Here is a 25,894-nt window from a genome sequence, read left to right as displayed (position 1 = left end):
AGGAAAATTACATGTCCGTATGCACCAACCTGCATCAGAAATGTCTTTACAGAATGTTACTTTTATGATAATGTGTCAAAATAATTTTATTTATAATAACTAATGTTATTTTTAAACAGCGTGTAATGAAGCTACGTAAGCCCAAATTAATCCTGCAATGTCTCTTACAGTAGGGAAGTGGAGGGACTAAAAAACTACATCACATATAACATGTATCATTATTATTATATTAAATGTATGTCTGTATATTCTAAAGGTAAGAGATATGCCAAGTGTTGGTTGCGAAAACATTTTACGCACTTGTCCTTTCAATAGAGCCTTATTTTTTTAATTCCATTTCTATATTTTCGTATTATTGAAAAAAAAATCTAAGAATACCATATTTCCATTTTTGTGTTTTTTGAATTTCAAATATTTTTAAACTTAGATTCAGCTAAACTTTTTGGAAAATAAACTAGTCAAATTATTAAAATAAAAAAATTAAACGTTTGAAAATGTCACCGGTTAAAAATATAAAAATAATAAAATGACATGGGCCGACAAGAACTTATAATGATAGTTACAGCATCAGCACTTATATCTTGTATTGCTACAGTTTTTGAAAAGACCCGCGGAGGTGGTAAGCCGTAATGGTAACTTCATTTAAAATTATTGCATCTTATTTTTTTATTATTCTGGCGTGTATCATTAGTTGAGCACAACCTTTTCAAACATACTTATATTTGACAATGTCAAAAGTGATTTGGAACTGCCTACTAGATGTTTATCAATTTATTATTTATTCAAAGTATTATATTATAAATCTATTAATAGTCTAAAAACCTTATAAATTTATTTATAATGTAATATAATTTTCAGATTCAACCATAAAAATATGTTCGTATATATTTTAACAAATACAAGTACCTGAGGATTTGATTTTTTTTTTAATTAAAATCGTTATGCTAAAAAGATTTAATGGAATCAAACCAACTCACTTGTGGCATTTAACGCCTCGTAAGGATTTCCTTGCTGTGATAAATGATAGGAAGAATTATGAGCAGAGGGATAAGAAAGGTATACTCCAAATGGCAGCTATCGTGTTTGGTTCAGTTTTAGCTGGTTTATATTCTTACGGCTACTTTACACCGGAGAAGACTTTGATGACAATTATAAAAAATCCTTGCGAATCAGATGCTTCTAAACCTATAGGCGCGTTACCACCTTGTCCGAGAGACTGAGTCAGAAATAATCCAAATCTTAGTGTTGATTAATTTTTAATTAAAATTATATTTTTGTATAAAACTTACAGCAAAAGGTTTATGTTTAATATTTTATACATTAATTGTTTTTATATAAACATATTTTTTACACAGTATTTTATTTTATTTTTTTATTTATTTTAATCAACTACAACTCTAAGTTATACAAATATAAAACTGCAGAATAAATTATTGTTTTCTGTTATGGAGAAGACTTCGAGCCAATTCCACCACGTGGAATACACGTGACAGATTATTTTGTAGATGCAAATATCCTCACGATAGTTTTCTCCGCCGCAGATTATGCGATAAATTAAAATCGTTTGACAGATTTGAATTAGTTATCTAAGCTCCTAAGGATTTTGAAATTAATTTAATTAAAACTAAAAATTAATGTTCTTTAAGTTAAAAAAATTCTCTCACAATTCTGATTAAAAAAAATATTACATATTTATTCTCAGTCACATTAGCTAGTAATATTATTAATGTTTTAGTTTTATTGAATACAATATATTTTTTTATTATAATCACAACACAAAAGATTTTATAGTATCAAAAATGTAATAAATAAAAATATATATTATCTGTAAATGACATAAACACATGACAGCTATAATAATAAAAAAAAAACTAAGCACGATCCATAAACCGGAGGATTGCAGTCATAAACATTCAGGTAAAAGAAGAAAGACAAAATAGAATCATTTCCTTGGTGTATTCCCAAGTAACACTACATTTTGTCCGAGTTGATCTTGGCTACATTGCAACTTGTCTCCTTGTCAATTCTATATCTACTTAAAGTGACTGAGAATTTTTATCAGAAATAAAAACTTATCATATAAATTTAGCTGAATCAAGAACTAAAGAATCAGCAAGCGATGGATAAGAAGCAGCAATTGAAGTTTTTCTTAATGGTGTTATCAATGTCGACATTCGTGAACTATTCTTTTGAAATGATATCAATTCCAATTACGTCACAAGAACGTAGAACAAAGGCATTTTATAGAGCAAGTGAAAAAGTCAATGCTGAAATATTACAATGAATTTTTAAAATATAAGTACAGGAATTTTTGACGAAAAATGGACGATGAACGATTGAGAGGAGTTAATTATTCGACTATTTTTAGATAAAATTATTGAGTTCTTGATTATTATTTTTGTAAGATAAATTATTTAGACATTGGTCCCTTCTATGACATAACTATCACCGATTCAATCTTCACTTATGACTCCTATAAGTTGCGATGAATACCAGATGCAAACGTAATTTTGTTATTATGAGGTTATTTGTTTTTATGCAGTCTTGAACAGGTATCAGTAGAGTAATTTAGATCGTAACGATTGTTTTATGTTATGTGACTTTTGTAATATAAAACAAAAGCTAAGTTTGTCGTAAAAAAATAAAGAAAATAATATGTTACACTTCCATGGTATGGAAAACACGTAAAGATTTGATGCGCCTTAACTTACAAGTGCAATACGTGCAATTGAAGTTGATATATTTAGAAGATGGCATGTTTTTTGCTAACTAGAAATCCCCATCTTATTTAAAATATAATCAAAAATGTTATAATGCATGTTTCTACCATTTTAGAATATGTAATAAAATTTGCGTAATATTTTGGACTTTTGTTTGTCTTTGAGCATGTTATCTAGATATGGATGTCATTAATATTCACATTTAATTTTATAAAGCACTTAAGATTTTTAATTATAAAAATGTTATATTTCTACAAATATTTTTGGTCACTAGGAATGTTATTTTATTATTCAATATTGCGAGAAATAAACGTTTTATCATAAAGAAAGTAAACATTTAACATGCGAGACGTCTAATGTTGGCGATACACGCAACGATCACTTGGATAAATCACTCGCAAGGTAAACCTGTATGTATTTATCTGGTAATTCTGCGTGATCCTGTATAGATAGCTTTTACAGCTTGGTCAGGTATATGTCTCATTTCTGAGTCTTACCTACTCTCCTTTCGAGGAGACTTATCCTATCACGCTGCTCTAAAGAATATTAGTGGATACACATTGTTTCCTTACGATGTTTACCTTCGACGTTCAAATTCAATAGACTTTCTTAAGCTAAAAATCATATACAAGTACTTATTTTTTTTAATAGGTATGCTGACTGGTGAAATGGTAAGTGGTCACCACTGCCCATAGGCTTTGGCACCGTAAGGAATATAAGCAGAGACTGTGTACATCGTCAATTCGATTATCGTCGTCATCGAGCGTCGTCTTTTTGTTCCGAACAGTTTCCGGTTTAATAGTACCTGTCCAGGTACAATTGTAAAAAAAAAAATACTGCAATGTTCGACATGCATAAACTTGACTGACAGGATTTGTGATAGGTCCGGCTGCAATGAATGCTCTGATTCATAACTTGGCGCCGTCTGATTCAAGCAAGTTCCCTCTTCGAAAAAGTAAAAACGAAAAACATTTAGTTTTTTAGGTACCAATAAAGTTTTATTATATATAACATATCGTTGAACATAAATAGAATTTAAAGGGTTTGTCTGATTTCAAAATAACTGCTGTTTTAAAAGCGCTTGAAATTTTCCAAAATAAACATTTTAATCCGTCTGTTTGTTTGTCCGGGGTAATCTTCAGAATGTTTAGAAATTACAAATATAAATATCACAGGGAGTAATCCAAGGTAAAGGTTAGCCTGTATTCCATTAAAATCAGTTCAGTCTATCAAACGTTATAACAAAATTAACGTTTACATACATATTTGTTTACATTACAAGTCGTTAAAGCTATACAACTACATTAAGGTATTAAACAGTGATATTAAATTGTAAGCACATTATAATGATAGGTATAAAATTATGCTATAATTTAGTTTTTATTTTATCCGAGGGCGAAGCCGCGGGCAAGGCGTTAGTACACAATAATGGGATCTTGGGCTGGTTCTAATCTAAATAAATAAATCTCTAAGCTAATTTGAGAGGGCAATTAAGATACCTGTGGCCTATTCTAATCGAAGAAGGGGTTAAAATAAACAGACCTTAGATTTACATATTCAATGCGATTTGCTAACAGCTCTGCTGTATCATAAACTACTCAACTTTAATTTTAGTTGCGAAGTTCTAACAACTGTCGACATTCAAACACCACTTTTTTGCAAATCCAAACTAACCATCATAGATTATTCAAGTTTATTACGCTCTACTCTCTTATGGTTGAAAGACTATATCAAGTATGAATCATATCCATAATATGTAATTTCGGATCTGGATACGGATATATGAATATTTTACCGGTAATTTATTTCGAATTATCCGATTGTTTCAGTTATGGATATTCGATTATTTAGAAATTGTAAAAGTATATATTTCAATACATCAATTTCTCTTTATTTGTTGGCTGTTATTATGTATTAGGTGAAATCACAGGAAAAAACAAAGAGCTTTAAAATACAATTACTAACCACTCTCGCAAAGTAATAACAATTTATTACATAAATATTTTTTATCGCTTTCGGATAGATTTCTATTTCGAATATCCGATAGTTTCGGTTACAATTCCTGGACTATATGTAAATTGATGGAAAAAAAACCTAACTACTGATTCTCTTGCCGGTCTTTTGTAGAATCTACATTCCGAAACCGAACAGCAATCGACGCTAACTCAAGTGCTCAGATGAACCTACTGCAATAAAGATATTTTCAATTTGTAATAGCTCCTTCTTATGCGTGCCAAACAGAATAGCAAGACTTTTAGCCCTGTTAAATTAATTTAAAAAAGCGTCATTATATTTCATACATCCATAGACAGGCATAACAAGAACAGCGATTTTGGAGTTATTGGACTTTGTGATCAATGATTAATTCGATGCCTGATTAATGTAATTATATACATCCTCTTAATATAACGAAATAGAGAAAATATATTTAACAAATGAAATCCTTTGTAGGTAATCCTTTAATTATACTCAACTCATTAATCAAAGTAATGTACATCCCAATCTAAAATGTTATTAATGATTTGTTTTAATTGTTTAGGTATATCCGTGAAAAGAGGTTTTAAATGTGTTTTTTTTTTAAATTGAAAAATATTAGAACTCTTTTGTAAAATTGTCATTTAAGACAGTTACGTCGCAGTTCAACGAAATAAAGTAGAAATACAAAAAAATGTTAAAATATTTTAATCTTTTCAATTAACAATTTGCGATTGGTTAGCGCAAATCTTCAAATTGAAATGAGCGGAAGGAAATTATTATTCGATGTGATCGTCTTTTCTACCTCGTTCTACGTGTCTTACAGTCTGATGTCGTTATTCATTGAGAGATATCGAGTGAAACGCATAGACACCACTAAATAGCATGTTCAATGAATATGTAATGAGTATTCGTTATACATTTTTCAAACTGTTCTTTTTTTTTAAACAGCAAAGACAATAAAATACAGTGTTTCTGTTTAGTTTGTGTATTAAAATATTATATTAATATAATCTCACCCGTTTACGTCTCTTTCTTCCAGGGAAAGTATTTAACTGTTGAGGCGGGGGTGGTAGGTGATAAAAATAAGGCGTCGTATACATTAGATCTTCGACACTCGTAATGGGCGCCGTCCTAGGCACCAAGGAGCGCACCGTGCCATACAAACTCCTGTTATGACGACTACTTCCATATAAATTTATCATTGCACTCAATAAACAGTCAAGGGCACATTCACAATTTAAAAAGTTTCACTTGAAATGCGCGCGAAAAGATATTTGCACAGATTATACGATGTCACACGCGAAGTTTATTGAATTACTGTAAGTAGAACTTAATTTTTAATATTAAAAATATAAGCTACTGGAAATTTTGTTTTAATTTTGATATGACTCGAGGTTACCAAATGATAAATATTTCGTTAATATTTGAATCTTTAGCACCTCGTTGTTGTCAAAAATGTAGGCGTGCGAGCGTTAAGTGTTCACTGTTTGAAATGCGTTTGCGTGGATGCAGATGGTCCTGTACACATTACATGTAATTATCATACATTTATCTGCCTTTTCCAATAAAGTACGTGAAGCGCGACGCTTCGCTTCGATCGATATTGAAAAATGTGTTCAAACTGTCTGTCTTTTGGTGTTTTCCAAACGATGGAAATAAATATAATTGGCGCTCATTTTATTTAGCGATCATCGACTAAAAGTTCTAAGAATCCCATAGACAGAGCAATGATGCCAAGGATAGAAAACCAGAGAATAGCTTTTTGAATAGTTAGCAGTAGTCCTTAGTAGATTTAACATGGTCTTTAAGAACAATTTTAGGAGGACATTTCTGTAAAGAGTTAGAGTCACGTAAAATTAAAAAAAACAACTATATATTTATTTGTTAAATTAGTTATGTATTATTAAGTTATTCACTAGTTATTGGGTTATAAAAAATATAAATTGAAAGAGGTGTCTAAAATGCATATTGTATATTTATATTCAAATTATATATGCAAGGATACTACATTTCTAGTTCCTGGCGACACATACAAAGCAAGGAGAAAATGCTATGTCAAATAAGTGAAAAACACACGCATTGGCACGCGCCGATACACATGAATGAGTTTGAAAAGTTTGTCATCATTGCATTAAACATTGTTATTTGTTATAATGCACCACAGTGGCCATTGTTAAAGCTATATACAAATATAATACGATTTTATAAAAATGTCGGTCTTTTATTATAAAAAATATGGAAGAACATGATTTTACGCTTGTCACGCCAATAGACTAAATTTAAAGCGAGTGAAACTACGAAGCTATTTAAAGATAATAATATTTTATGCTAAAACCTTCTCCGAAAACGATAAGGATATTAAGCTGATTAAAGTTACCCCTTTAAAAATCAGTTGTGTAGACTCTGAAGTCAATCAAATTCAAATATACTGGAAATAATGACCCTCCCTTTTCCTTAGTCTATTAAAAATAAAAAAAACAAGTAGGTATTTAGTTAAATATTAAATTGATTCGTTTAAATAACATTAACAATGTTATTTTTTCTTTTGTGAAAATCATGTCATAGACAAATATCATTACAGCGCCCTCTAGGTAATGAACTCTGAACTGCATATTGAAATGTCGCCGTTCGTAAGTCGTAAGTAGCATCGCACGAGCAATTGCCAGCGTTAGTTATAGATGTCGTACTAAATTATGAAAGAATTATACGATTTTAATGTGTTTTTTTTTTTAGTTCAAACTGTCAACGATGTTTAATTTCCTTTTCCTCTTTTCAAGTCCAACCTGTCAACATGATTTCATTTCAAATTGTTTGTTTTCTTGTCAATATGGCTGATTAAAGATAATAAAATAAGTTATTACAATGTTCGTGATAAAACACAATATATTTTGCAATACCTAAATTTTACCAACACTACCTCTTCAGATAATTCAAAAATATGGTGGCCGGTATTTTAACGAAAGTTTTATTTTCGTTGGTTTTCAATAAAGTTCATTGCGCACAAGGCGGTAGAGACAATGGTTTTGGTAATAGTTATGTATGGGCAGGATCGCTGGAGTCTGGCCTACAGATAGCAACACACCACAAGAAGCCAATAATGGTCATAATTCATAAATCATGGTGTTCAGCTTGCAAGAATTTGAAACCAAAGTTCGCGAACTCAACTGAGATCCAAACATTGAGCAAACACTTCGTAATGGTGAACCTATTGGATGAAGAGGAGCCAAAAAATCATACATTTTCGCCTGATGGCACTTATATACCTCGGTACGTAGCTTAACCGTCTTATTCAAGTAGGCTAAGAGCCTACCACTTTTTTATTGTTATCTACTCTTAATATTAAAAGTGCAAATATAGCTCTCGTGTGTCTGTCTGTCGCTCTTTCACGAGCAAACAACTGAATCGTATTTAATTAAATTTTGTCCGAAGTAACCTACTACTTTTTTATACCTAAAACCTACGATCGCCCCCTTAAGATGCTAGACTTCTATATGTATAATACATTCCTGTGTCAACTAACTTTTTATCAAGACGTCAAGATCTCTTTGCTCTAATTCAATTTATCTGAACAATACTAATTTTACAATAAATTATGACGGATTTTTTTGTCAATCAATCACTTAACATAATATGAACGGAACATTGAGTAATCAAATAAATCGCTTTGTCGTTTTAGAATACTCTTCATTTCCCCGAAGGGTTCAGTCGACCATGACATTTACAACGAGGAGGGGAGCAGCCAACACAAATACTTCTACAGTCGACCGGAACAAATTGCCAAATCAATGAGAAAAGTCCTCGACAAATATAAGTTTGAACGATTTGATGTATGATATTTCTCCTCTCAAATTTAGTAAGTCTTTTTTCCTGAAAAGACCTAATTATCCATTGAACAATGCGGCTAGTTTACAAAACATAGCAGGTTCCATATAAACTTGGGAAAAATACACGTCTTCCGTAATTTGTCAGACGAAATTGTAACCTACTCGGAAATCTAATTGAGTCTGCTTTATTGAGTTTATCGATAATGCGTTTTGTATAATCCGTATAGTGTTTAAAAATTTAATTTCTGATTAGCCTGAGTGTAGTCAGGTAGGTGCGGTGATGGGCACGAACTGATATCCGCTCCATCTAGATCAATTTCGATGCCCTACCCAAGAAAACTATCTAAAATTACTGCTTCAAATTTATCGATGTTATTATCAAATTAGTTGATCGATTCAAATGTCCACAAATACCAGTAGTATTTATGCGAATCTGGGAACAATTTCTTGCAATTAGCAGCCCGTAAATGTCCCACTGCTGGGATAAAGGCCTCCTCTCCCTTTGAGGAGAAGGTTTGGAGCATATTCCACCACGCTGCTCCAATGCGGGTTGGCGGAATACACATGTGGCAGAATTTCGTTGAAATTAGACACATGCAGGTTTCCTCACGATGTTTTCTTTCCGCCGAGCACGAGATGAATTATAAACACAAATTGCCTGGGTTTGAACCCGAAATCATCGGTTAAGATGCACGCGTTCTAACCACTGGGCCATCTTGACTCATTTGCTCTTTATTTGTATATATATAGCTAAGGCGGTTATTGTTTTATTTTCCATATAAGTGTAGCTTAAAGTTCGTGTTTTATCTGGTCATAAAAGAGATCTTCTTCTCCAATTCTCGCGCGAATGCGATAATAGGTCAACTTCTTTATTTGACTTAAGTCCTGGTATTTGGTTATGCATGGTCAGTCATTGTTCAATTGTTCACAAAATATAAAAACTTGAATAATGTGTTCTGTTTGTTTATTGTGTCTTAGAATTAATGTTCTCTTTACAGAAATAAACAGTACTGATAGCAGATAATATGATAGCAAACATATTATAACGTAAAATTAAACGTTATATGACTTCACAATTGTTGGATTTATTATTCAAATATGATATGAATGAATTGTGTATCAAATATTGATGAATCCATGTTAAATATGAAGTAATTATCAAGTGCATACTCACATCTTCAACGACCGGCTCGACGTACATCTCCATGGTGTTGTTGAGAGACGGCAGCGGCATCGGCGAGGCCGCGGCCGAAGATCGCCGTGAGACACTGTTGCAGGAACATTGCGAAACTGATCGACGAGAGCGGGGAGATTCTCTACGGTAGAAATATACGAGATTAATTAAAATATAAAATCAGTCCTTTATTAAACATTGTATGAGTTTTATTTATTTTAAATATTAAAAAGATTTTATAATTAAGTTGTAGAGTTACCGAATTTGTTGAAGAAAGAAATAATAACAGATAATCAAATTTAAAATTAATATAACTATTAACAATTATTTAATTAAAAATAACATACATAACCTATACATATACTTAATAAAGAAAGTTTTTAATTAATACTTGTATTCATTAAACTTGACACATACAAGATTGTTTTATGTGATGGCATAAAAATATTTTAGACCGAATTTGGTAGTTAAAAATGTTATCCTAATGAAGATGTATAATCTACGCGAATGTATTGTTTTATAGTTTTAATAACGAATTCAACTACCAGTAAACATTACCTTTTACTTCTCCTACACACATGGCGCGTCGATCTGTCGCATCTACACCTAGACCTGACAGGTACAAAGTATCCCAGTTGCGGTAATGGTGCGGGATCGGAAGAATCGCTGGAGTCGCTCCATTCCGGCTGGCTGAATGGATCAATGTCTAGTGCTGACGGCATCGCGAATTAAAAAAGTATTTTTAGCTTTTTAATTTTCCGGTTTGGATTTTTACACTTCAGTTCGTTTAATTTTTAAAAACACTACACCAGCTTTGATATTTTATTTTATATCAACGTCTAAAATCGAGATACACATAATCGTTTCTGTAAAAATATTAACCTATTTTAAAATTTGATTGTGTAAATAAAGCGTAGATAAATAAGATTAGCATGGTAGAGCATTAGAAGTCGGTTGCCTACACCAGCAATTAGATACAAACGATAATACAGATAAGATAGGAAGTTTTATTTGTAAGCAAAAAAAAAAATCAACGGACTTCCACATTAAACGACAAAATTAAATTGGTAATACTTATTGATATTCTAGGTATATAAACAGTGACATCTTTATTTTATAGATTAATGTGTCATTGAACCCACTCGATAAAGATTTAAAAACATGTTGAAGCTGGATTTTCTGCTTAATAATCTAATTAATTATTGTTTTAGAACAATAGACGTGAACGAATTATTTTAATTATGAACCATTTACTAAGTTGTAATACATAAAATGGATATTTAACAATAAATAGATATTCCTAATTCAACTCTTTGGGGAAAAAAAGCTTGGATTTTTTATATATATCTAGATGACTATCTAGAAAATAACTAAAAGAAACGGGCCAATTTTTATTGTTAGTGTGCGTGGTAGCTACGCTAGATACTCGCTAAACGTCATACTACTTTACCTAGTGTGCACTTGTGTACTTAGTAGCCAACTGTTGACCATATTATTGTTTCGACGCGTTTTTATTCAGTCTATCAAGAAAATAATCAAAGTATACGATATCAAGTATTTTGTAGCACTTACATGATTATTAAAGAACGAAAATGTTACCATATAAAAAATATCAGCCGCATTTCGAATTGTTTTAACTAAATGCTTATATTTTACGTCTAACTAACCCTCTAGTAGGTAGGTAATGTTTTCTTACGCTCTTTGTGCATGTACATAATATATTGATTTTACAGAGTGTTTATTATGAGTGTTTGTGAATGAAATGCTGGTCACACACGTAAAAATCAAAATATTACCGAACCGCTCTCAGCATCATCGAAATGTAAAATTAAAAATATTTATATATTAAAAAACATGAATAAACGGTTTAAATAAAAATCATGCAGATCAATTTACCACAGCTATAGACCACCAGAGATAAAAAATCCTATTACAAACGGCTAAATCGTCAAAGCCGTCGTGTCCCTGGAACGTGAGGGAACGCACATTCCTTCGTGTAGGAAACGTTTTTTACCCGATCATGACTCACAAAGGCGGCGTAATGTGATTAGGGATGTGTTTTTTTATTGGAAACGGCACGCTAGCTAAGACTATTCATATGAGACTTTTGACTTATGAAACAAACTTTTGTTATTAGCCTTTGTTAATTAAATAAAGTAAATATTAGTTGAATACATAAAAGTATATCGATGATGACAATTTAAGTTAATTTCTTAACAGTAACAGTCCTATCCGTTAAACAGTGATTTCGATGAAGAGTTGAAATGACCCGGTGGACATAAATTACATGCATGTTACAAATGAACAAAAAAAATACTGAAGACATAAAGTAATCCTGAAATTTATAGGTGTGATTTAACTACTCAATCGTAGTGTAACAAGCTCACAACTTCTTCTCTAGAAAGGAAAGGAAGGCCTGTGTTCATTACTCCAATATATTTTATCCACTGGTAAACAGATAGGGCTTTGTAAACCCATTAAATTACCCCTCGGTATTGCTCACAATTTAGTGGGTCACAATTTAGTCTACCGTTTGCACTTCTATAGTGCTTCTAGATTCAGTTCGAACGGTAACTGAACCAGTACAATTGCCCAAGAGACATAAAAACTTGGATAGCATATATCTAGATAATTGTCTCCCTTCCAAAAATAAATTACAAAAAATGTTTTGTAATAATATATTCGAAATAAGTATTTAAAACATTTTAACAAGAAGATAAAAAATTCTGAACACGCAAGAATTTGTACAACGTTACGCAAATAAAGATCTTATTCTGAATAAACAATTGAAAAAGGCTTATTTTAAAATGGGCGCTAAAATTTAACAAAGTACGCCATTTAAAATGGAGTTAAATGAGAAAATGGTTTTACAGTATTTGTATTCAAAAGGTAAAGTTCCGTGACTTGGTTCAGTCAGATCTATTTTGAATAGCACACACATTAAGCATCTAAAGTAGAACAGGGTTCTCTATCACTAAATACTTTTTCACTTACAGTTTGGTTTTAGAATTTATGTACCTCAAAAACTATATAGTTAATTCATTTATTCGTTCGTTGTTTTTTTTTATTTTATTTCAGAATGGACTTGTACCTAAATTGATTGGCAAATAGTTGGTTTAATGTTAGTTCTTTAAAATATTTATATAAAATATAGTTTTGCTTATAATACATTGCAATTATTTTGTGTATTTAATATAGATAATTTCGTTTGTTCATGTGATAATAATGTTGTTTAGTTTAATTACGATTGAAAGTACGATAAAAGTATAGAAACTGTTCATTTTTCTTCGGTTCCGAAGTCAACTTTTGTTTTGTCATGTGTGGTCACAAAAACAATCCTATACAAACATTTCTGCTCGCTTGGACGAGGACAAGTCACCTTTGTCTATGGTTGAAGGTTAAGATTCGAGAAAAAAAAAGTAAAAACACGAGAGTCGTTAAGGCAACAACACAGAAATTCTCTAGAATTTTAGTTTCTTTAGCATGAGATTTTATTCGCATATATATATATATATAATTCTATAACCTTCCCTAAACATATGTAAATAAACGTCAATACGGACATTACATCCTCCAGTAAAGATGATATCCGGAGGTAAAAGGAGAACGTCTGTGGTATTGTAATAAATTCAATAAGGAATATTTTTATAATACTGTAATTACAGAATTATAAAAAAGTGCGCCAATAAAGAAGAACATTAAAAAAAAACAAAAGAAAACTGTAAAGAAGGCACGGGCAACTATGAGCACGTGGATGTAGTTTTATTTAAAAAAAAAAATGTTATACAGACTGGCAAATGGATCATGATGCTAAATAGTCATCATTGGCAATTGACATTGGCACTATAATACATAGATACTAAGAATCTCTTACATCGATAACGCGCCACTAAACTTGGGAACAAAGTTGTTGTCCCTTGTGTCTTGTGAGGTCGTGATCAAATCATAGTCATAAAGTTGATTTTAAGTACACGTATAATATTAGGTAATTATATGATTATACATTTAACTATGTAACGAAGTAGACATTAGGGTTGCCAAAAAGATAGTAATTTTTCCAATCAAATATACAATATGCGTACCTACTTGATAATTATGCAGACAAAACTTTACTTACATCGAATTATCCCTAATTTTTAACGTATTTAAATTATTTAACCGGCCGTTTAAAAATTAAATAAATATTAAAAATTACGAAAATATTATTTAAAAGAATTTATTAACCTACTACTATCTTCAACAAAAACTAATGTCATTATAATTAATAAATACTAAATCAAATCATATATTTACTAAAAAATCCTTAGAAATATTCTTAACAAGTTTTTGAACTTGGAATCTTATGAATCGATACAATTTCGGATAGAAAAGTTTGATAAATGAGTTTATTAATATTTCCTAATTAAATGTTAACCAACAACCCTAGCGTGGACTGCAAGTTCTTATGATATAATGGCAATAATTATTGGTACAATTTATTATTATTTCTTAAATATATGATGTTTATTTGTGTTAAGGCCGCAGGTTGTTCCCACGTGAATACCACCCACTTACGAGATATCCTACCACCAAACGACTATGGACCTATCACCTATGTTCTCAACTGAATCTTGAATTTTACGAAACGATTTTAGTTTTTATTTTGACTATAAATAAGTAAGTGTAATGTTTCTATATTGAACAAAAGTAAATTTTCACCATGACTTATCAACGTCGGTATAGTTAAAAATATTCGTATCTCTTTCTTTCATAATTGATTTGAAGTTCGAACGAAGAAGATAGAACTTTGTTCAACTTATATACCGCTAAGAACTTCTATAGGTAAAGCACTTGAATTTTACAGATTAATAGATGTCATAGTTTTGTTTCACGCTAATAGAACGGCACACAGCCAAATGACATCTGATGGTAAGGGGTCAACTCCCTCAATAAATACTCACACTGTAAGAAGTATAAGCCATTACAGTCTTACAGTCAACATACAGTCATCTTATAGTCAATACTCTATTATGGTATTAGATGTTGTGATGATGTGACGTCCCTTGTGCCTGTAATTACACTCGGTCATTCACCCTTCAAACCGGAAGAAAGTATTACAAAGTATTGATGGTTCGCGGCAGTAGTTAAGGAGTGCTGATATCTATCCAGACGGGTACAAAGCCCTACCACTAACTTCTTTTCAGGTAATACTTCAGATCAAAATTTTACTTTACGATCTAAACAAAATAATTGTACCACATGAGTATCTACACAAATATTATAAATATCTGTTCGTTGCTCTTTCACGGCAAAACTCCTAAACGGAATTTAATGAAATCTGTTATGAATTTAAGTACTATTTTACGCCTAATTCGAGATGGCCAACTTCTAATACACAAGCCGCGTGTGACAACAAATTGTATATAAATATTTTGACTTTGTATCAATAAAAATCACAAGTGTTAAAGCAAATTAAAAAAAAAAACAATAACATTCCATGATTATTTGATGCTAGTTCTCGCGTGTCAAATGCTCCATGTTACCAGTAACGCATTAAATATGGATTAGCCGAGCAGACTCTGGTCAAATACTGCGATAAAGCTTTGAAAAAGGGGATGCAACGTAGACGGTCTATTAAAATGTCAGAGCTCTGCGATCTTACAAGCAAAATACACACAGATTTCACTGGCTTTTCATTCATTCACATTTCATTGTTACGAGTGTACTCTTTTAAAACTATGATTAATATAAGAAATAGGATTTTCAAGTGATTTCACCATATTATTATATAAAAGTTTTTTTCTCATAGTAAATTTGACATTTGTTGCACAAATTTGTAAACAAAAATAGGTCATACATGGCGCAGGAACTTCAAAATACTCGTTACATTTAATTTATTAATCGTAGCTTATTAAATGATTATGATGATTTTTATATCGATAATTATTATTGTCATCTCATTAAAAATACATAATAATACAATACATTAATATTACAAAATGGGCGCAAATATGTTATATTTGGTACTAAACCTCAAGGTTTATAAAATGATGAAAATTAGAATGACCTTGACCGTACCGATCAATCTCCTTCGTGTCTTCATCATTCGTGACTTAAGCGAAAAATTCTGTGCCCAGTTAGAACAAACAGAAGCCATAAAAAAAGAAATTCGAATTTCGAATTTGAAATAAGTAAAACTATTAAAAAAAAATACAGTTGCAAAATCGGGTTATACCTATATCCACTGGTAGACAGATCGAGCTACATGCTATTTATTAGTATATTAAAATTGTTTAATGAAAAAAATATATATGAAACATGGTCTAAGTATGTTTATTATTTCCCAAAAAAAAAAAAAACATCAATTCCTTTAAGAAAACCGATCATATTTATTTCATTTATTTTCGTATTATAATTTTGTTGTTGCTTACATTTATAAGTTCCTAAATGCGTGTTTAAAATTAATAACAAAAGTTATATTGCTTAATTTTAAAACGGTGAAATGCGTGTTTTGTAATCGAACTAGTTCTTGTATCTTGACCTTTGAACTCTTAAAGGGCGATTCCATGACATCAGTTTGATCAATCATCTCGTTATGTTACCTACTTGGTACAGGCAAGCTTCGAAAACTTTCAAAACATACTTAAATTATTACTTTAATAATACATGTATTTTATATATTATTTTATAAAAAGTTAATAATGCATTAAAATTATATTACAAATTATAATGACGCTATTATCTACGTATATTATTTTCCGTAAAAAACATTTGCTTTTCAATCAGCATACAGTTTCGTTCGGTGTTGATGGTTTTAGATTTTATCGAGTATCGAGTATTTTAATGTGAGCTTGAAAATATCACACTTACATTAAAATTTATATCAATGTTGAAAAATGAATTTTAAATGTTGAAATTAACAGAGTAATACCCTAACCCAATTAAAAAAAACCTATATAACGCTTTACGTTTAATCTAAAAACCAACCTCACTGGGATAAGGTACACTAAAGTATGTGTTTTATATTAAAATTTTAATTTTAATTTTTATATGAACCGATATTTGTTATGAAGCTTAACTTCAAGGAAGGACATAGGCTACTTTTTTATACCTTAAACCTACCCGGGCCGGAACAACTAGTATGTACATATACATATATACTTTCACAAACAATTTATACTTAGCTTTAGTATATGGTTATTCATTTTTATTCTATATTCAAAGTGGCTTTGTCACACGATAAATGTTTACTTTGCTATTTCTTTTACCCTATGGCTTACACATTAAAGTCTAAATTAGATTGTACAAGGTGTAAATAAATAGGGCACGTCAGGTGTAAATCAAAGTGTAGAAGTGAATCATCGACCATTGACTCGGCGAGCGCAGACGACTTGGCAATTGACACATAAATCTATTCAAATGTCTCGGCCAGGCTGCTCGAAATATTAAAACTAGTTAGTTAGGTATAGACTTTGTAAATTGTTTTAATTGCTAAGAGCACGCTGTCACCGCAATTTTGATTTTATTATGACATCAGAGAACTTTTGTTATTAACTAACGTTTTAAAACGAATTAAATAAAATCTCGTTCCTAGATTAGCAGATTTTTTAAATATTATTATTTCGATAATGGCACGTGGGATTATACCAGCAGAATTTGTATATTGTCGTCAAGAACAATATACCTGTATATAATTCTCTCAGATGCAGCAAGTATACAAATAAGATATAATTGCAATGAGTGTCGAATTAAATACGAACCCGTATGCTTGAGTGATTTTATCCTGCATGTTTGGGCGTTTAAACAAAAGGTTGAACATGATTGAATGTACGTACGTACGTACGCGCACGGAACTATATAGCTCCGTAAAAAATTGTTTTAAAAATATAAAGACTGTGTTTTGCAATTAAATAACGTAGATATGTGTAAATAACAAAGACAGTGTGTGAACTATATAAAAAGAATTATTGTTTTGAATAAGTTTAATACGAAAAGTGTGACAAGATAATCATATAATATAGGTACTTTTATTGAGGACAGTGACTTATATAACTAGCTACAAAAGTTACGATAGTAGTGTCTTGATAAAAATTAGAAATAAATGCTTTATAAAACGATTTTAAGAAAGACCTAAATTTCTATAAATTTAAAATAAAACAAAGAAATATTTAAAAAAATATACAGTGAAGTGAGTAGAAACAAAGAGAATAACTTTTTCTGTAGCGGGTGATTAATAAAAACTCCAGGTGCATATTATAATGTTGTACATAGAGTTCGCAATTTTTACTTTAATTGTTAACTATATCGTTGGCCCAACGGTGTGAACTATACTTCCACGCGCGAACTATACGGGTTCCAAACCAAGTTGTTGGCGACCTATTTCATTTTAATTTATTTATTTTTCTGTAAAGAAGCTGCTGACATAGTCGTAACTAAATAAGAATGATTCCACAGAAAAAAATAATAACAACAAGAAAAAATACTTCTCCAGAATCTTACAATGTGACAAACCGACCAAAAAGCAATCAGTCTGAAAAGTGGTCGCCTGCATCAGAGCAACTTACTAAACAAGAAGTTGAACAAATCATTCGTAATGAGTTTCAGGCCTTTAAAAATTTACTATTAGAAGATATCACTAACATGTTAAACAAAATGATTCAAGAAAATCTTAAACCTATAAAAGAGCAAATATGTACTATTGAAAACTCGATGACTTTTTTGAGCGAAGAATACGAATCTACTAAAAAAATAATTGCAAGTTACGACGATAAAATTGCGGAAATGGAAAGAGAGAAAAAGGCACTAAAAAATTTAACATCTGATTTGCAACAAAGAATACAAACTATGGAGCAGCATAATCGATCAAATAACATTGAAATACAAATGATTCCTGAGCATAAAAATGAAAATTTAATTAGTACAGTAATGCAACTGAGTAAAACAATATCATGTGATCTAAAGGAGTCTGATATACATCACTGTACTAGAGTTGCAAAATTGAATAACAGCGACAAAAGACCCAGATCTGTGATTGTAAAGCTATCCACACCACGAATGAGAGACATGATGCTAGCATGTGTCATCAATTACAATAAATCGCATCCTGACGATAAACTGAACACAAGACACATAGGTATTGCAGCAGATAAGCAGCCAATATATGTTATGGAACACTTGCCACCAGCTATTAAGTCTTTACATGCAGCAGCTAGAATAAAATCTAAAGAAAAAAAATACAGATTTGTGTGGGTAAGACAAGGCAAGGTATTTATGAGAAAGACAGAACATTCAGAATGTATTTATGTAAAAAATCATACTGTATTGGATAATATCCAGTAAATTACTTTGCACTCTAAACTGATAGATCATTTTGGTGTTTCATGTTATAATATTCAACGGTCTTAATATATACTACCAGAATGTCCGAGGTCTCCGTACTAAAACACATGACTTCATCTGCAATTTATCTTGTACAAATTATGATGTTATTATATTAACAGAAACGTGGCTTAATAATAGAATAGAGAACCATGAATTATTCGACAGTCGTTATACAATATACAGAAGAGATCGTGATAGTTCACGTTTGCATTGTAAAAAAGATGGGGGTGGAGTATTGGTGGCAGTCTCCAATAAACTGAAATCAATGCGACTCAGTTTTTGTGAAAGTCAGTGTGAAGATCTTTGGATAAATATTGAACGAGAAAATTGTCACGATGAGTACAAATCAATTACATTATGTGCAGTTTATTTGCCTCCGCCCGTTTGCCGTAATATGCTATCTAATTTTATCAATAATTTTAATAGTAGAATTGCAGAGAATAGACATGTTATGCTCGTGGGAGATTTTAATTTAAGTAATATCGATTGGTTCGCTAAAGGTGATAATGTTGTTTCTAATAGTTCCTTAGGAAATTTGCTAGTTGATTTTGCATCTCTCAATAATTTAGTTCAACATAACAATATTTGTAATAACAAGAATAAAATATTAGACTTAATATTCAGTAATTATAGTAACATAAAAATTAGTAAGTCTATTTTGCCAATAGTGCCTCCAGATCACCACCATCCTCCCTTAGATATATTAGTCTCTTATACACCAAGAACTTCTTTAAAAAGCAACATTATTGGTAAAAAGAAGAACTATTTTAAAGCTGACTACGTAAGTATAATTTCAGAATTAGATAATATCAATTGGTTAAGCGAATTTTGTAATTGTAAGTCAATAAACTTAATGATCGATAAATTTTATAACATTTTGAACAAATTGATTGAGAAATATGTACCAAAAACGAAACTAAAAGGTAAACAATATCCTCCATGGTTCACTAAGGAAATGATAAATTTATATAAAGAAAAACAAGTTTATTTAAAGAAATACAAAATATATAAAAACCCACTTGATGAAATTTCATTACGTCTTCTAAGCAAACGTTGTGCAGATTTATCGAAAATTTGCTACAATAATTACATTAAAATTGTTGAAGAAAATATTAGTAAAAATCCTAAATATTTTTGGTCATACCTTAAGGGCAAACAAGATAATAGTACATCACTCCCAGGCATAATGACTTACAAACAAAAAGTAATGAAATCTGGATCGGAAATTTGTAACGAATTTGCCTTGTATTTCGCTTCTGTATACACACAATCTCAAAGTTCATATACATTACCATCTTATAATAATCAAGATAAATATGACTTTGGAGAGTTCACTAATTTTGTAATATCGCGAAGGCAGATTTATCAATACTTAAAAAGACTTGATACAACTAAAGGGACAGGTTATGATAATATCCCTCCTATATTTATTTCTAAATGTGCATGGGTATTAAGTTTCCCATTACATTTATTATACAACGAATCACTTCGTTCGGGTGTTTTTCCTGATAAGTGGAAAATAGCTAGGATCGTACCAGTTTATAAGTCCAAGGGTAGTGAGTGCATTGAGAATTATAGACCGATTTCCATACTTTCCACTTTTGCCAAAGTATTTGAAGCAATAGTTTACCCATATCTAGAATGTCATGTTAAGCAAATGATTAATAATAACCAGCACGGCTTTATAAAGGGTCGATCTACAACATCAAATCTTGTTTCGTACAGTGAATTCATTGTGCCAGCTATTGATAACCACAAGCAAGTTGACGCAATTTATACCGATTTAACCAAGGCTTTCGACAAAGTTTCGCACGATATTTTACTCTTAAAACTAAGTAAGTACGGATTCAATGGTAAAATGCTTGAGTGGTTCAAATCATATTTATACAATAGACAACAATTTGTTGTCTTAAAAGGTTTTAGCTCGAGTCTATATAAAGCCTGCTCCGGGGTTCCTCAAGGGTCACACTTAGGACCTTGGCTCTTTAATATCTTCATAAATGACATTTGCGATACGGTAAATTATAGTAGAGTATTTTTATTTGCGGACGATTTAAAATTAACAAAAGTAATTAATAACTTAGCTGACTCAGAGCTCTTGCAGGTGGATATCAATGCTGTATATAATTGGTGTAAAAATAATACAATGGAATTAAACGTAAGTAAATGCAAGCATATAAAATTTACACGCAAGCTCAATAAAATCGAAACAATATATAGCATTGATAACATCAAGTTGGAGGAAGTTTTTGAAATGAGTGATTTAGGTGTCATTTTTGATGACAAGCTTACTTTTGTCCCGCACTTCAATAAAATAATTGCGAAAAGTTCCAAAACGTTAGGATTTTTAATGAGAAACGGTAAACACTTCACGAATAACACGAAAAAATTAATCTATAACGCTTACGTGCGTAGCGTTCTGGAGTACGGTAGTGTAGTGTGGAATCCTTGTTACAGTGTACATCGTCTGCGTATAGAGAGAATACAGAAGCGATTTGTATATCATCTATCCAGGAACAAAAAATTCTCATACAATAAATGTAATAAAAATTACAGCAATCTCTTGAAAGATTTTAATATGGATAGTCTCTCTGTACGCAGACAATTATTAGATCTTTCTTTCCTATTTAAGATAATTCGTAACGAGATTGACTGTACTCACTTACTTGAAAAGATATACTATCGTATTCCGAGGCGTAATGCTCGTAGTTTTCTGGGTACTTTTGATGTCAGAATATCAAAAACGAAATTAGGAGGTAATGCACCAATACCTAGATCAACTCGGTTGTACAATGGTTTTAGTCAAGATCTAGATATTTTTAATGACTCTGCCATGATTTATCGTAAACGTGCGCTAGAATTGTTGAGAGATGCAAATAAATAAATAATAAAAGAATAATAAATAATGTTTAATAGCTATTTTTTGTTGTACTCTCTTAATATTATTTTATATTAATTTGTATATTTTTAGTGTTTTTTTGTAATGTAAACTTTGCATGAATTTAATGAATTATTTAATTTTAATTTGTACCTATGTCAAATCAAATTATTTGTGTATTTAATTTTATTAAGTGCATGTTTAATTTTTATCATGTCTTTAATTTTTATCAATTTAACTTTTTTTTTTTTTTCAAATCTTTCTACTCATGTTGCTATAATTATGTGTTAATGTATTTTTAAAACAAATATTGTAATTGTTGTGGCTACTTTAAAAAGCTTCACATGTTAACTATTTTCATTTAATTGTGTTACATTTGTCATTAAAACATGTAGTAGCTACTAGTGGTCCTTAAAATAAATAAATAAAAAAAAAAAAAAAATAAATAAGGTAACATGGTGCAGCCTCACAACTGAAGTGAGTGGGAATTTGGTGAGAAATTTCTTACGGTGCCAATGTCTAAGGGCAGTGATGACTTAACAACGGGTGCTGCAATTGCTGAATGATAGAAAAAAAAACTCATGTCGTTGCGCAAATTGTAAATAAAATTGTACAAAATATTTTTGTTTAAAAAAATACGGGAACGCTGACAATAAGACCTTAGGGTTTAGGCCTTTGTTTAAAAGGAAATATACAGTACGGTGCAGCTGAAAATCATACTCTTAGAACTCTTAGACTTGTGGTCAATTAGGTAAAATGATTTGGAGAAATGAAAAAAAAAACGACAAATCAATAGCACGAAGAATAACGTCCCTACATGAGTACAATAAAAAATAATAATCACGAAACAACAAGAAAAACAATTCTCGTAACACATTAACATATTTCAGGAAACTATTTCTCAACCGTGTTTCTGTCACCGAAATATCTAATGACATTAAAGACTATTTATATTTTTAGATAAAACAGTCTCATCTAATCATAGCTCCTTTTATAAGTGTATTTGAAAATAAGATGTATAACACGCACGTTAGTGATGCATGTATCCAAGTTTAACACGTTATTGCTAATTATTTCACATGTTAACAGTTTTGACATCAAGTAAAACAGATCGTTACAAACAAACAGACTACTCTGAGATACCGTCGTGCGTGTACACATGGAGTAATTTTTTTCATAAATAATTCCGTTAAACTAAGAAAGTATTTAGGACTGCCATTATTACAAATATATTAAGGTTATTATTATTGTAGAAAATCCATAAAATTATTTAATTGGTATTCAATCCTGTTTAGATAGGTACTATCCACTCATCACATATTCTGCCGTCAAACAACAATACTCAGTATTGTTGTGTACCGGTTTGAAGAGTGAGTAAGCCAGTACAAGTGTCATAACATGTTTATTCCTAAGGCTGGTGGAGCATTGGTGTTGTAAAAAAGACCATAGCTCAGTCAGTAGTTATTGCGTTTTGTGACGATTTTTAAATATGTAACTATAAATACGTCTCACCAAAAACATGAACATTCGATTTTTAAATTAAATCCGTTTAAAATTAATAAAAAACTACAATTATTCCAGAAAACTACAAACAACTTATAAGATATTGCTCACATAACTTTCATCGTTTGTTTGTCACCCGCATGTGATTAAAAATCGATAAATTCAAATTTTTGACAATTGATGCCAATTACCAATGACAGCGTAGTTTGTATTTATGTTTAGAAATTATTATTATGGTCGTTACGAGATGATAAATAATTGAGTCATTAATCATTATCTATATATATAAATAAAATAAAAAAACGAGAAGTGCGAGTCAGACTCGCACCCCAAGGGTTCCGTACAAACTCGTATATTGTTCATCAATTACTTTGTTAGCGATGTTTGGATTATCATTTACGTGCTTTATGACATTGTTTATTGCCAGATTTCTTGATTCTAAATCAACGGGAAGTGAACTTTTTTGATTCCCTATCGAGTGTCAAAATATGCGGCATTAACGGAACAGACACCGCTGTATGATTCAATTGCGTTGACTTAAAAGTTTTATTCTTTTTAATATACATGTATTTTATATTCATTTCAACTTGATATCTAAACGCGCTCCTGGAGAAAAAGTTTCCTGAAAGACAGACAACGAAATGATCCTATGAAGTTTACGTTTTTCCTTTTGAGGTACTGTAAGACTCAATTAGAATGTAATACTTTATATTAATTATTATTATCTTTATGTCTATTAAACATTATATTTTTAACTGGGTATCGAGTAAAAAAATATTTCAAACTCAAACTCAAAATCAAATTGCTTTATTCAATATAGAAGTATTACACTTACTTATTGATAGTCAAATTAAACACTATATTTAAAATTCTTACCATATTATATAAGAAAATAAATATTATTTTATTTCCGAGTTAAGACTAAGTTCTTACAGTACGGAACTCTAAAAATGGATGTTGGTTATCGGTTCGAGATTAATAGACTTTGACACCGTTTGACTGATCACCATGAAAGTTGGCACACATATTTTTTTCATGGAGAATCGGAGGAAGATGATTGAATAGAAGTTTTTATACTATTCACTTTATTGTATCTCGACACTAGATGGCGCTAGAACACATCAAACATTATACCATTCAACCATGAAAATTGATATGATTGATATTCTCATTGTTATTTATATAAATCTATAAGGCTTTTACAATACCAGCTCAATATAGCATAAGCGAAAGTATATGGATCACGTGATATTTCGCCATATATCCTTACGTGTCTGTTATATTAATAAGTCATGTTAAGTTAATATAATTTTGATATTATATACAAACGGACTGGCACCATATTTATTGTATATAAAGGTCGGGTGCTGTTTTCGTCTGTTGCACACAGGAACATTTTATCGATAGTGATGTCTTAAACGTTCAAGAGAGACAGAGAGCGATGTTCGATTAACATTGATTAGGATAAAAATAAATGAAAGATCTCACTTTGTCTGGACGGCAATGAAATAAAACGAGTTCGTGAGTTAAATCACCCTTCGATACACGATCAATACAATCTAATGTCGAAAACACTACACGTTTGACCTTTATAAAATTTATATATTTATATAATATTATGTATTTATTTATTTATAAAGGATAACCATTATATCGAGAGCCGAGATGGCCCAGTGGTTAGAACACGTACATCTTAACCGTTGCTTAATTTGTGCCACATATGTATCCACCAACCAGCATTGGAGTAGCGTGGTAGAATAAGATCTTAAACTTTGTGTGTCCTCTAAGCGTTGCATTTCCAATGGTTTACTATTCGTCCGAATTGAGATGAAACGTTCGTGAGTTGTTCTGCGTATGCCTGTGAAAATTCGTCGCCCAAAAAAACATTGGAACATTTTTTTCTTTGTATTCTCTTTTCAATACAAACTTTTCTATACGGTTAGGAAAAAGTACACAAGTACGCAAAAAGTTGGACATCATTATTTTTTATAAAAGAGGTAGGCAGACGCGAATGGGTCATCTGATGGTAAGTGTTCACAATCACCCAGAGATATTAACCATTCCTTACTATCCTTACTGTGTTTAAAGTGAAATGTATTTTGTGATTTCTACTACAAATAACGGTATAATGAACCTAACATTTTTTTTAAGATTTTAGGCCGCTTGCAGAAGTAATACCGTGATTTAAAAAGACAATAAATGTTAGTATATATTATAATTTTATATATAATTTATTAAGTATCTTCAAAATGTTAGATTTCGTTTTAAGGCATTTTTTAAAGTGATCGAATATTTGTATTCCCATTATTGTCCCACTCAAAACATGACGTGTGGTCACCTTACGTATAACGCACATTACATCGTCCCTGTGAATCCAGGGCTGGTCGCTAAGTTATGAATAATAAACGTACATTTCCCTGGTATATTTGAAGTCACTTAGCACATTCGGCCCGTGTTT

The 25,894-nt window shown here is 30.9% G+C and overlaps 2 protein-coding genes and 1 long non-coding RNA gene across 12 annotated transcripts in view; 2 read left to right on the top strand and 1 right to left on the bottom strand.

Annotated features, from left to right (window-relative positions):
- LOC125071293 (tight junction protein ZO-2-like) overlaps positions 1 to 25,894 on the bottom strand; it is a 114,723-nt gene that overhangs the window by 42,362 nt on the left and 46,467 nt on the right. For 7 of the 9 annotated variants that reach the window (XR_007119912.1, XM_047681471.1, XM_047681472.1 and 4 more), the window contains exon 3: positions 9,696 to 9,837. Coding sequence is in view for 8 of the 9 variants with exons in the window: in XM_047681471.1 (XP_047537427.1) it covers positions 9,696 to 9,837 (142 nt within the window). In the remaining variant the exon portion in view is untranslated. Of the gene's footprint in view, positions 1 to 5,713; positions 6,039 to 9,695; positions 9,838 to 10,253; positions 10,538 to 25,894 lie in introns of those variants that run through there. The other 2 variants (XM_047681475.1, XM_047681476.1) reach the window with 2 other exon arrangements.
- On the top strand, positions 5,371 to 6,823 carry LOC125071298. Its single transcript, XR_007119913.1, has 3 exons — positions 5,371 to 5,482; positions 5,737 to 6,016; positions 6,714 to 6,823. It is a non-coding gene; the product is annotated as an uncharacterized LOC125071298 (long non-coding RNA).
- Positions 7,543 to 9,885, top strand: LOC125071297 (thioredoxin domain-containing protein 12-like). 2 transcript variants are annotated; one of them, XM_047681485.1, is made up of 3 exons: positions 7,543 to 7,964; positions 8,374 to 8,524; positions 9,520 to 9,885. In XM_047681485.1, the coding sequence occupies exons 1-3, from the start codon at positions 7,636 to 7,638 to the stop codon at positions 9,523 to 9,525; spliced, it is 486 nt and encodes a 161-aa protein (XP_047537441.1). In that variant the 5' UTR covers positions 7,543 to 7,635; the 3' UTR covers positions 9,526 to 9,885. The 2 variants fall into 2 exon arrangements, with proteins under 2 accessions (XP_047537441.1, XP_047537440.1); XM_047681484.1 differs by having other exon boundaries at positions 8,374 to 8,550.

This window comes from Vanessa atalanta, chromosome 19, assembly GCF_905147765.1.
Source record: "Vanessa atalanta chromosome 19, ilVanAtal1.2, whole genome shotgun sequence".
Taxonomy (NCBI): Eukaryota; Metazoa; Arthropoda; class Insecta; order Lepidoptera; family Nymphalidae; genus Vanessa; species Vanessa atalanta.
Note: the sequence above shows the minus strand (reverse complement) of the source record. Positions and strands in the feature narration are given on the sequence as shown.

What these genes read in the sequence shown, in the direction of transcription:
- LOC125071297 (XM_047681485.1), top strand. Translation starts at nt 7,636, where the DNA reads ATGGTGGCCGGTATTTTAACGAAAGTTTTATTTTCGTTGGTTTTCAAT. An exon ending in GATGGCACTTATATACCTCG is followed by an intron (nt 7,965 to 8,373) that starts GTACGTAGCTTA and finishes TTGTCGTTTTAG; the next exon opens with AATACTCTTCATTTCCCCGA.